Below are 12,003 nucleotides of genomic sequence, written 5' to 3'. Positions count from 1 at the left end.
ACTGTGTGCTTGTCCGCCGGGGAACCCGTGCGGAAGCCGGGACGCAGACACACTGGGTGCTTGTCCGTCACACCGGTCGTGCAGCACGGCTCTCCTCCGCAGACACACCTTTTCATGACTTCTGCTTCTCGTCCTCCCGACTCTGGGGCCACGCTACATACATGGAATGTATGTGTTCTTTAGAAACATCTGTGGCATCTCCGTGTCCTCCAGGCTGGGCCCCGACCTTCCAAGCTCTGTGTCCACCGAGGGTCCAGTTTTCGTGTTCCGTTCCCCCTTTCTGGGCTCCGGAGGGGAGGCGGAGTCCCGTGACACGAGACAGAGCAGACGGGGGGCGCACGTTGGGGGGCCCTCGCGCTCTGAAGGCCGCCATGGCCCGGGTGGGGTGCGGGGCGACGGGGGAGGGGAGCCAGGGCCGGAGGGCGGGTCGGCCGTTCTGTGCCCCTCCTGAGGGGGGCCCGGTTTGCCGCTCCCGGCCGGTCGGATACGAGGACGGACACGGGGCCCCAGCGCCCGACTTTCCGTCTTGGCAGCCTGTCGTTCACCAGCCACGGGGCGTGGGTGCCGCTCCAGAAGAAGCGTGTTATGTGTTACCGTGTTCGCGCTTCAGTAACAGCAACAACAACCACAACAACTGCACACACATCAGAGCCGGGGGCCGGGGAAGGAGGCTGCGTGGACACTCGGACACTCGGGTCCGGGGGCCGAGCTCCCCAGTGAGCCGTGCGGGGTGGGGGGGGACCTGCCCCCATGTCTCCCACGGCCTCCAGCACGGGCCATCGTGCTGCGCCATCCCCGCTGCAAAGGTGCGTGGACAGGCCTGGGCGCACTCAGATCGCCCCTCAGAGAACAGCCTGCTGGCACTGCCGGGCAGGGGCGGGGGCAGAGTCCTTGGGACAGGGGTGCTGGCCGCCTGCCCGCCGCCTTCCAGTGCCTCTCCACAACCACGGGCTTCCGCCGCACGGTGCGTGGTGCTGGGACAGCTCCCGGATTCGCCCGTGAAGATGTCCTCGTCCCACTCAGGAAGGAACTTGCATTTGTGACGGGACGGCCCCCGTTAACCTGGAGAGGCGGTCACCGGGAGAACTCGCTCACTCGCTGTCTTCTCTGGAATAATTAGATTCCTGGAGACCTGCCCACAAACCAGAATTCTGCACGCAAATCAACATGTGTCACTGCCGTATAATATGGAAAAATGAATGCACCCTTATATAACAGCAGACACAAGTGACTTTATGAATATTCACTCTGAGGCTCACGCGCTGTCAGCCAAGGCCTGTGTGCTCAGGTGTCGGGAACACGGCAATGAGGACGGCCAAGCCCCTCCCTGCGGGGCTCACGTTCTTGTGGGCAGAGGTACCATCCGCATGCATGTGCGTGAGATTAAATCTCGGCACAGACACGTCTGTCACTGTGGACAGAGGAGGCTTCTGGAGCCACGCTGAAGGGACGGGAGCTCGGGGTGGGGGCATCGGAGGGCCCGTTCCAGAGCGCACAGTCAGGACAACCCCGGGGGCAGGCGCCGGGGGAGGAGGCGGTGCATGGAGGAGAGACCCCGCCGCCCACGGTCTGTGTGCAGGAAAACACCTCTCGGCACATGGAGAGGGGGGAGGCTGGGGCCTCACGTCCTGGGGCCTCATGTCCTGGGGCCTCACGTCCTGGGGCACACACCGGTGAAGAGTCCCGGGGACGAGGAAGAGCTGGCGGGGTGGCGGGGAACGGAACACCACACCAGGGTTCCAGGTCGCGCACCTGCCCCAGCCCTGGAGGGCAACTGAGGTGTCCGTCACAGCAGCTTAGAGAACAGGGAGCGGGGCGGGGGTCAGCCAGCCAGGAACACGGGGGGGGGGGCGCGGTGTCCGGAACGGTCAGGGGCAGGGTCCCCGGCACCACCCCACCGCCCCGGCCGCAGCGGGGACTCACCGCCTGCCCCACGGCACGCCCTAGACAAGGCGGACGAAGCCCCGTCGCCCACGGCGGGCCCGCGGGCCCCTGGCTCCTGCGCCCACGGGGAAGAGAAGCTCCGTGAACGACGAGGAAAGGCCTTTCTTCGGGAAAACAAGCTTATCTGCTGGTCCGTGCTCTCTCCGTCCGTGCGGCTCTCGGCGTGTTCACAGAGCGAGAGGCAGGCGGCCCCGCCGTCCGTCCCTGGCGTCGACCTTCGGTGGAGAAACAGCGGCGTCCCCCCCCGCAGCACTGTCCCCGTGTCCACGTGTCCGCGTGGCGGCGATGCTCGCGGTGCTCCTGGTGCGAGGGCAGCGAGGCAGGTGCGTGCGGGGCGGGGACGACGCACCCACAGCGGTTTCCTGGGGCCCGGTCCCGGGTTCTTTCCTGCTTCGCCTTGGCCATGTAATCCTGCCTCTGTGCGCCTCGGTTTCCCCTCCCGCCTGGCTCCCGCGGTTCCAGCGGGCACCCCCGAGCGCCACAGAGCGGGTGTGTTCCGGCAGCATCCCTCGGAGGAAACACGTGCTGAGACACAACAACAGTGGCGGTCACCGTGAATGGTGACACAGAAGTGTCAATCACGCGGACGGTGGGTTGAGAGTGGGGGTCATTGTGGGGGTCACAGCTACCGCTCCTCCGACGCCCCAGCCCCCGTGTCAGTGCGGGCCGTGTTCTGAGAAACCCTGCATGTGGGACCTAACGACCACAACAAACCAAGGAAGTGGAGACAGACTCACGGACACGGAGAGCAGGCCCATGGCTGTCGGGGGCGGGGCTGGGGGCTGGGTGAGGAGGGTGAAGGGACGAAGCGGAGAGACCAAAGCAGCACCCACGCAGGCAGACGGCAGCGGGGTGCTGGCCAGAGGGAAGGGGGTGAAGGGGGGTGAAGGGTGAGGCAAGGAGACTCGACTTGGGCGGTGAACACACAACACTGTGTGTGTGTGTGTGTGTGTGTGTGTGTGTAAAACTACACACACAGATGGCGCACTGCAGAGTTACACACCCGAAACCTGTACAAGTGTGCTCGTCAATGCACCCTGACGAATTCAACAGAAAATGAAAAAAAGGGGGGTGAAGAGAGGAAGCCGATGACACGCCCTCTGACCCCGGAGGCTGACGTAAGTGGTCTGGCAGGGCACCGGCGAGGCCGTGAGCTGGGTCCCCAGGGCAGGCCTGGCCGCTCCCATCCGACGCCGTGCAGCGGGAGATGGAGTCTGCCCCGTGGGGTGCAGCGGTGAGCAATGGAACCGGGGGGCCTGTCCTCTGCCCCCCGGAACCCGCAGCCTCCATGACGAGAACAGACCGGCGCCGTGAAGGGCCGTTTGCCCCCCCCCCCCCGCCCCCGAGGACGCCAAGGGCACAGACACCCAAACTCACGGCTCGGGCTTCGGGGAGCCCACACGCCTTGCACCCGTTCAGGGGGCCCTGCCTCACCGTCGTGCGAGCCTTTGATCAGAACGGAGTTCTTCCTACTGTGCAGAATTCTTAGGTCGACGGGGGCCTGGGGGCCAGGAAGATCCGGCCTCAAATCTCAGCGCCCGTTCCCACGGCGCTGGCTGCCGACAAGGAGGCAGTGGCGTCTGCCTGTGCGTAGTGCCCGGGTCCCACCGGCACGGGGACCAGGCGCGTCCCGGGTGCTGCGGTCCCTGCGCGAGCCACGTTCCTGCCGCAGCTCCGTCCCCACAGGCCGGCGCCTGAGGTTTTCTAGCTGTCTCTGCCTAAACCTGCGGTTCTAAGGATCATGCGCCTGTCTTTCAGGGAGCCGTCAATGGTGAAGAAACCTGTCCCCCAGTGTATCTGAGCTCAACCGAGAAGGCTTTGCCTTCATCTACAGTTGTTTATGGGTGATCCTGAAGATGACGTTCAGACCGTCTATGGAAAAAAGGGGAGTTCCAAAGAAAGGAGAAGAGTGCTATAAATACATCAGATGAGCAGTAGTTTTCCAACTTAATAAAGTGACGTCTCTCCGAATAAAAACAGCCCCCAATTACACACAATTACAGCGCTAACGACAAATGAATCCTTCCCGCTCATCCTGACAGCGCTGGCCGTCAGTTTGGATTCTGTGTGAGGCGTTTGTTGTGATTGTAAGAATGGAGACAAAACGGAATTGCTTCCCGTTAAGAAGCCTCAGGAAGGCGTTAGACAATGAAGAGGATCCCCGCTCTGCTCGAAACACCAGCCTGTGCCCCGGGTTGGTTACATGCCCAGAGCGTCCCCACGTCGTTCCAGGTAACGGCCACCAGGTGGCCCCGCGTGGCCGCGCCCCTGGGCGTCAGCATGAACTCCCGTGGGTGCAGGCGGCCGGAACTCGGACGTGGATCTCGCGCCTCTGCCGCCCCCAGCCCCCACCCCGCCCCGGACTCCCCCCTGCAGTGACACCGAGTGTTTATTCAGTTGCCATGAGTCCAACACCCGAACAGCACGTTCTTTCTCCTTGTGACTCCAACAATAATGCTTATTCTGCGTACAGCCAACTCCCGCCAGGTCAGGGGCACCTCTGCTCACAGTGGGGCCCACCGACCCTGTCCGAGGGGGGACGTTTTTCTGCTGACGCTAAGAGGTGACAGGCTCCTCCCCACGGGGTGGCGTCCGCACTGATGGTGTAAAAGCGATGGTGAGTGAAGCTGACGTGACCTCCCGTGGCCACAGTGACTGGCGCCGTGCACCAGCAGGAAAGAAAAAGAAAAGAAAAAAGCCAACCTCACTCCAGTTCCTTGACCGAGCAGAATAACTGATGAATTTTAATGAACCTTGACCCTTGACTATGGAACACACCTTTGATGCACATTAAAACCATGTGTCAAAGTGCCGAAGAGTTGACTGAATTAACTGTTTTATTCTCACGGAATGCCTTGCTATGTGAAGAGCTGCCGATAAGCTATTATTGCTTAGCATCAGATATTTGTCAGATATGCTAAGCAATGAGCAAATGACCCTTTTTGTTCGAGAAACATAATGGAAAATATTTGCAGCCAATGGTAAGATTCAAGCTGTTGAATAAAAATTAGAATTTCTGAAAATCTGAGACTGCCGTCAGGAGACTGACAGCTTTGTGATCTCTAAAGTGTTTTCTGATGAGCTGTGAGTGACAGTAACACATGTGATGTTGCTGATATAGTATTTTGAAATGTACGAACATTTGAAAGAACTCATAATTCAATAAATCGTTACTTGCCAGTGACCCATGCATAATGGTACAAAAAACACATGTAAAGCATAATTCAAGACGGAAGCCAGATCAACCTATTTTAGTACAAGGAAGTATGGAATGTTTATCGTTATTATTTCATGCTCCACACTGAGGGTAACATTTAAGAAAATAGCATTTGCCAATTTTTATGATAGTATTGAATAAGAATCAGCACACTCACTCCTTTTCCAGCAGTATGTGAGGGCAGAATATTTTTGAAAAACATTTTAGCAAAAAAAATGCAGTACAACAGATTGGGTGCAGAAGCAAATGTAAGAGTCCAGCTATACTGTTACCCTAGCAACAGTGATCAAAAGAAAGCTGGGGAAGCTATGCTAATACAGGCAAAGTTGGTTTCAGAGAAGAGAATGTTGTAAGAATGAAAATGGTCCCTTTGTAGTATCAAAGAGAGGAAAAATTTTAAAAGACATAACAATATTAAACATGCATGTGCCTAATAACATAGCAAGAGCCATGACACAGAAACCGACAGGACCGCAGTGAGGAACTGACCAATCCACGGTTGTCCCGGGAGACAGCCTGCACCTCTCTCAGAAACGGAGTCAGAGGCAGGAAAATCGGCAAGAATGCCGTGCACTTGAACCGCTCCTCCCCCACTCGACCTGACGGACATTCCTACAACACTCCGCCCAGGTAAGACATACGTTCTTTGCCAGGCACACGGAATGTTTGCCAAGATGAAGAATTTCTAGGCCAGAAAACAATCATCAATACATTCCAAAGGACTGAAGTGTAATACAAAGTACATTCTCTGAGCACAAAGATCCTTGGAAAATCCCTGGATATTTGGGAACTTTTAAGTAACCCGTGGATCTAAGAGTAATCACAGGAAAAAAAAATAGAATGTATCGGGAGCTGCCAGAAAAAGAAAACATGAAACTTACAGAATGCAGTTAAAGCAGTTGTTAGAGTGAAATTTATGTCACTAAAAGTCCACACTAGGAAAGTAAAAAGGACTGACGTCACAGTTTCAGTCTTAAGAGATGAGAAAAAGAAGAGTAAATAACTCGTGTGGTGATCAGGAGAAGGGAAATAAGGAAAGAGCAGAGCTGAAGACCAGACCAGAGTCAGTGCAGTGCAAGTAAAGCCGGCAGAAGAAGGCCAGGGAAACCCGATACATGGGGTTTTTCTTTTCTTTTCTTTTTTCTTTTTTGAGAAGATCAATTCATTGGCCTTCTCTAGTCAGATGGATCAAGTAAAAGAGAAAACAGAAGTTACCAGTATCAGGAATCAGAACCGTGATATCGTCAATGACTTCAAGAATGGGAAGAGAACATTATGAATAGCTTTCTGCCAATACACTTGACACCTTAAAGGTGAAAACCTTCTTGAAATATGTAAGCTGCCAAAGCTCACTCAGGTAGCGCTGTGTCACCTGCGTGGGCCTGAAAGTAGAAATGAAGGTGAGTTTGTAATTAAAAACCCTCCTCATAAGAAAATGTAATTACAGATGGCTTCACCGATTAATTTTCGAAAATTTTAAGGAAGAAGTATTGCTGATTCCATACAAACTTCCATGGGCCATTCAGGAGAGAGACTATTTCCTAGTTAACTGTACGAGGTCAGCAGTGCTCCGGGAGCGAAGTCAGACTAAGTCATTAGAGGGACAGTCTGTAGGCCGGTGACTCCTATGGACACACATGCAAACAAACTAAAACACGTGAAATTAAACCCAACAGTATGTAAGACATACATCGAAACCAAATGCATTTCACCCCAGGATGCAAGGTCAGAAAACCTAGTAATTCGTAGCAATAAACTAGATGAACAAAAAGATCACATCAATTTACGTAGATAGGCTTTTGATAAAATTTTATCTCCATTTCTGATTTAAAACTGTCAACAAACTACACATGAGAGGGTACTCCCCAGCCTGATTACAGGAGTCTATGGGAAACTGAACACTGAAGTCACTCTCAGGGATGACAACGCGGGTGTCCCCTCTGAGGTCAGGGATGGGGCTAGATCTAGTCTTGCCACTTCTACTCAGCCGTATGACAGTAGGCCCTGGCCAGTGTCCTCAGGCAAGGACAGTAGATAAAGGACATTCAGAGAGGAAAGATACAATTAAAACTGCCTTTATTTGCCCTTGACAGTATCATCCAGGGAGAAAATCTTATGAAACATACCTCTTCCTTCTCTAAAATACCACTGTTTTCTACCCGTTTTTAGCTCACTCCATAGGCTAGCCTCTCAACAAATACCTTTTTTTGTTTCTCTGTCTAAACATGAGGAGCTTATAAAAAGGAAAAGTGCATTTCTTATTCCCCTTTACTCTGATTGTGAGGCTTTCTCCCAATATGAGTTTCCATCTTGAGTTATTAGGAAAAGGGTTAGGCTCCTTGAGCTAACGGAGAGAAATGCGGAAACCCACAGAAACAGAGCTACTGCCACGGCCACATTAATAATGGGGTAACTGGAAGGCGGTCTCTAGTTCATCTCGACCCTTGCCAAGTGCATCGTAACATTTCCTGGAATAAAGGGCACCCTCACTTACATTCCTCATTACGAAAGTTTATCTAACGCAATAATTATGAAGCTATAGTTGAATTTTTGCCCCATCTATTTTTTTTAAGATTTTATTTTTATTTATTTTTAGAGAGGGAAGGAAGGGAGAAAGAGAGAGAGAGAGAGAGACATCAATGTGCGGTTGCTGGGGGCCGTGGCCTACAACCCACTCATGTGCCCTGACTGGGAATTGAACCTGAGACACTTTGGCTCGCAGCCCGTGCTCAATCCACTGAGCTACACCAGCCAGGGCTTGCCCCATCTATTTTTTTTTTTAAAAAAAAACATTAACCAAAGTATATTAGACGATTGGAAATTAACAAATTAAAACAGGAAAAAAAATCCCCCTGGAGACACATTTTGATCACATACATTTCAAGTGAAATGTGTAATGGGGGGTCACACGGTGGAAAACACTCTGAAGCGCCTGGACATTCTCAGCGCACACTGGAAACTCTAGAAACGAGGCAGCCGCAGAGTAATCGGGGGGCTGTGTCTTCCCATCGAAAGGACAAGACGCTGGCACAGGACACGCTCCGATCGCCCGTGGGTTAGAAAACACCGTGACCGCCGGACCACGCCTTCGTCTCCTACCTGAAGTCGGACCCTGCTCTTCTCCCGTACTCGGGGGTCCCCGGGTCTGGACACATGTCGGAGACCAAAGCGACGCCCCCTTGACTCACTGCAACACAACAGAGAAAACACCGTCACAATCCCGTGTCGCTGCTGCGGACAGGCCCCGGGAGGACACTGGCACGGGGCAGGTTTGGCCCTTAAAATATTCCGACTTGAAATGTGATTTAAGAACGAAGCCAGTCTGGCCCCGTTCAAACACACATTTATTCTTACCCCGAGAAACACAGACTCCTTATCCCATGAAAGGATTTCAGTATTCTTTAGTTTGAATACTTCTTCCATGGAAGAGGTCAAAATTTAATTAAAAAAAAACCCCACCATATCTGCTCATTACGGTCAACTTTGTGGAGGGTTACAATTAACAGCGTGATGAGAAAAGGCAGCTTCCCGGCGAAAACGTCCACATTTCTGCAGAAGAAAGACCTCACTCTCGCCCCGTGGGTGAGTTGCAGACGGTAATGACCCGTGCAGCCCGAGACGAGAGAGATCTCACCAAGAATGACCCATCCTACGTTAAACCTCAGACACGTCCCCCCGGGAGCTAGAGGCAGCGCTGGCTTCCTCGTACAGAGGTGCTGACTGGCCCCCTGAACCTGGTCCCCCGAGAGCCCCTCCTCCCAGGGGCACGGTGTCTGGGCACCCAGCCATCTGTGAGGGGCTCATCTGCCTGTCGGATGCAGTGGCTGCCACGGCCACACTCCTCGGCCCACCCCGCTCGTCCACGCCAGGTGCGAGCGGAGTCGGGGAAGTGTGGTCCCGGCCAGCACACACACAGAGACGCATTCCCGGGGCGCTGTCCCCCCTCACTGCACAGGATGGGGTCTGAGCCCAAGCCCAGCAAGGTGGTGGACAGACAGACAGACAGACAGAGCCGCCTTGGCTCTGCGTCCTTGAAAACTCATCCAGCACGTGGGGTTGGGGGGTGGCATCAGCCGGGGTTGGAGTGGGGATCTCCATGCCCTCGGGGTGCCTTGGGAACACCCAATTAAGGACTGTAGACGAAAAGGACTGTGCGGAGCCCTGGAGACCGCTCACGGGTCCAGGGCGGCTGAGCAAGGGCCGGGAGGCAAGTCCACGTTCAGGAAGGCAGGAACCGTCTCGGATTTCTCACAAGTCTTTGTGTCCCGGGGCAGCTGGGAGGAAGCGGCCTGCCCTGGTTCTCCCCCTGGGGAAGTAGGAGCGAGGCCGACCTCGTCTGCCAGGCTCCGGCTTGCCCTGGGGCCGCCTGAGGGGCCAGCTTCTGTGCTCAGAGGGGCCGGCAAAGCCTGGGTGCCGAGGCGGGCCCAGCTGCGGTTAAAAGGCGCTCAGGGACGGCGGCCGCAGGCACCCCTGGGGCAGGACGCCGAGGGCCGAGGATGGAACACCTAGCACCCAGCGGGAAGGGGAGAGAGTGAGGCCCCGTGGGAGATGAAGACGGTTCCGAGCAGGTGGAGGGGCAGGGGAGCACACACGCAGACTCCGGCGGGATGCGCGCCCAGGAGAGCCCCAGTGGATCCGGAGTCTCCGTCTGAGGCTGGTCCCAGCCCCGGGGACCCACCAGGTAGTGGGGGCCCTCCGCACCGCACCGCTCCACAGAGACAGGGAGGGCCTCTGTGCGCCCCCAGTGCCCCGTCTGTGGGGCCCGTCACGAGGGGTACCAGGAAACAAGAAAGCGCGGCCTGGCCAGAGGACAAAATTAACCCCCAGGAGCGGTCCCCCAGGAGACACACGCACTGGACCCGGGACACGAGGGTTCGGAGCCGCTCTCTCAGACCTGAACTCGAGTCCGTCAGAGCTGATCACTCTCCACATCTGAGGGGAGGTGCGGATCTATGAACCTGAGGAGCTCGACACACCCCCAGCAGGAAAACCCAAAGAGACCCACGGTTGGATACGAAGTCAAAGACAAAGGCACAGGGCCTTGAAGGCGGAAAGAGAAAAGAGATTCATCACAAACAAGGGATTCCCAGTAAAACCGTCCGCGGGTTTCTCAGCAGCAAGAGCCCTGTCGATCAGGAGGCGGGGGAGGGATCCCTGGAGCTGCCGAGGGAAGGATGCCGTCAGCCGGGAATTCTGCATCCAACCACGCGGTCCTCCGGAAGGGAGGGAAATACCCTACTGGAGACCAGCGGGAGCCGAGTGATGTCGTCGCTACGGTGCCGACCCTGTGAGAAACACTACAGGGAACTTCGCTACAGGCCGAAAGGAGAGAACACTCGATGGTAACTCAGAACCACACGAAAATGCAACACTTAACAACCAACACAGACGGAAGTGTAAGAACACGGTATTTTGTAAACTTGACTCGCAACTCCACGTGTTTCGTTTTCTGCCGGACGGAAAGACACACGCATAAACGTCGTCACACACCGACGCTGACAGGGCCGTGACAGAGGTGTAGTGTGACCTGCCGGGGAGGCCGCAGAGAAGAGTTTGTGTGTGTGTGCAATCTCCACGGCAACCACAAAGAACACACCTATGGACTATACAGACAGAAACGAGGAGATCATGATGTGTGACCACAACAAACCAACTAAACATGGAGCAGGGTAGTGGTGGTGGGCGGGAGGGACGGACGGCTGTGCGACGTGCAGCACACAGACGCGGTGGTCACAGCCAGGTGCTTTCTCGCCTGCCACGTCTTTTTTTTAGGATTTTATTTATTTATTTTTAGAGAGGGAAGGGAGGAAGAGAGAGAGAGAGAGAAACATCAATGCACAATGCTGGGGGTCATGGCCTGCAACCCAGGCATGTGCCCTTACTGGGAATCGAACCTGCGATGCTTTGGTTCACAGCCCGTGCTCAATCCACTGAGCTACGCCAGCCAGGGCTCTGTCACGTCTGTAAGTGTGCACAGAAGCTACCCTCTGCACGGGCTGCATCGCATCTCTCCAGAATCCCTGTGTTGACGCCCGACTGCTCCACGCCCCAGAGTTTGGCTGCTGTTTGGAGAAGCCATTGAGTCAAGGCGAGGTCATCAGACTGGACCCCGGTGCAGTATCTCTGGTGTCCTGACAAGGAGAGAAGGTGAGGACCCAGGCCCACACAGGGCACGATGGCCGCCCACGAGCCGAGGAGGGAGGCCTCCCAAGAACCAGTCCTGCCAGCACCGAGCTCTCGGACTTCCAGCCTCCGGGGCCCCGAGGAGTGACCTCCTGTTGCGTGACTGCCCCCCGGCTGCTGCGAGAGTCTGGTGTAGCAGCGTTAGCAGACCAACACACTCCCCAGTCGGAAGACACCGACTGGCAGCACGGAGTTAAAAAGAAAGAGACAGGACGCAGTTACATGTGTAGCTGTGTGCTGTTCACAGAAGACTCACTGTGTATGCAGACCGAGGGGCACGGAAAGGCTGAACGGGAAGAGCGGCAAGTTCTCAGAGCCGGGGAGTCCCGCGGTGGCGGCGGCGGCCAGAAGCTGGGGTCAAAGGCCGGGACTTCCTGTTCACGGTGCAGAGACTCGGTCGGGGTGATAAGAACATTCTGGAGGAGGTGGTGGTGCTGGGTTCCCAACTGCGTGAACGCATTTGATGCCACGGGACTGGATGTTTAACATGGCTTGCGTGGTAGTTGCGTGTTCCGTGCATCTCACACTGGGTGTGTGTTCCAGCAGGTCCTGCGTCCGTCACCCACCTGCGATCCCGCTCCCTTCCGTCCGGCAGTCCTGCAGCGTTGTCCTCCGGCCCCCGGGTTCTGGCCGCACCACTCCCAGTCAGGGGGCAGTGG

General features: G+C 55.7%; 1 protein-coding gene across 1 annotated transcript in view; it reads right to left on the bottom strand.

The window, feature by feature from the left end:
• The window catches only part of LOC114508849 (CUB and sushi domain-containing protein 1), a 416,019-nt gene that overhangs the window by 215,899 nt on the left and 188,117 nt on the right, over positions 1-12,003 (bottom strand). The window contains exon 9 of the mRNA XM_036011116.1: positions 8,261-8,348. Coding sequence (XP_035867009.1) covers positions 8,261-8,348 — 88 coding nt within the window. The remainder of the gene's footprint in view (positions 1-8,260; positions 8,349-12,003) is intronic.

This window comes from Phyllostomus discolor, chromosome 11, assembly GCF_004126475.2.
Source record: "Phyllostomus discolor isolate MPI-MPIP mPhyDis1 chromosome 11, mPhyDis1.pri.v3, whole genome shotgun sequence".
Classification (NCBI taxonomy): domain Eukaryota; kingdom Metazoa; phylum Chordata; class Mammalia; order Chiroptera; family Phyllostomidae; genus Phyllostomus; species Phyllostomus discolor.
The sequence above is the reverse complement of the archived record's forward strand: the minus strand, read 5'-3'. Positions and strand labels throughout refer to the sequence as shown.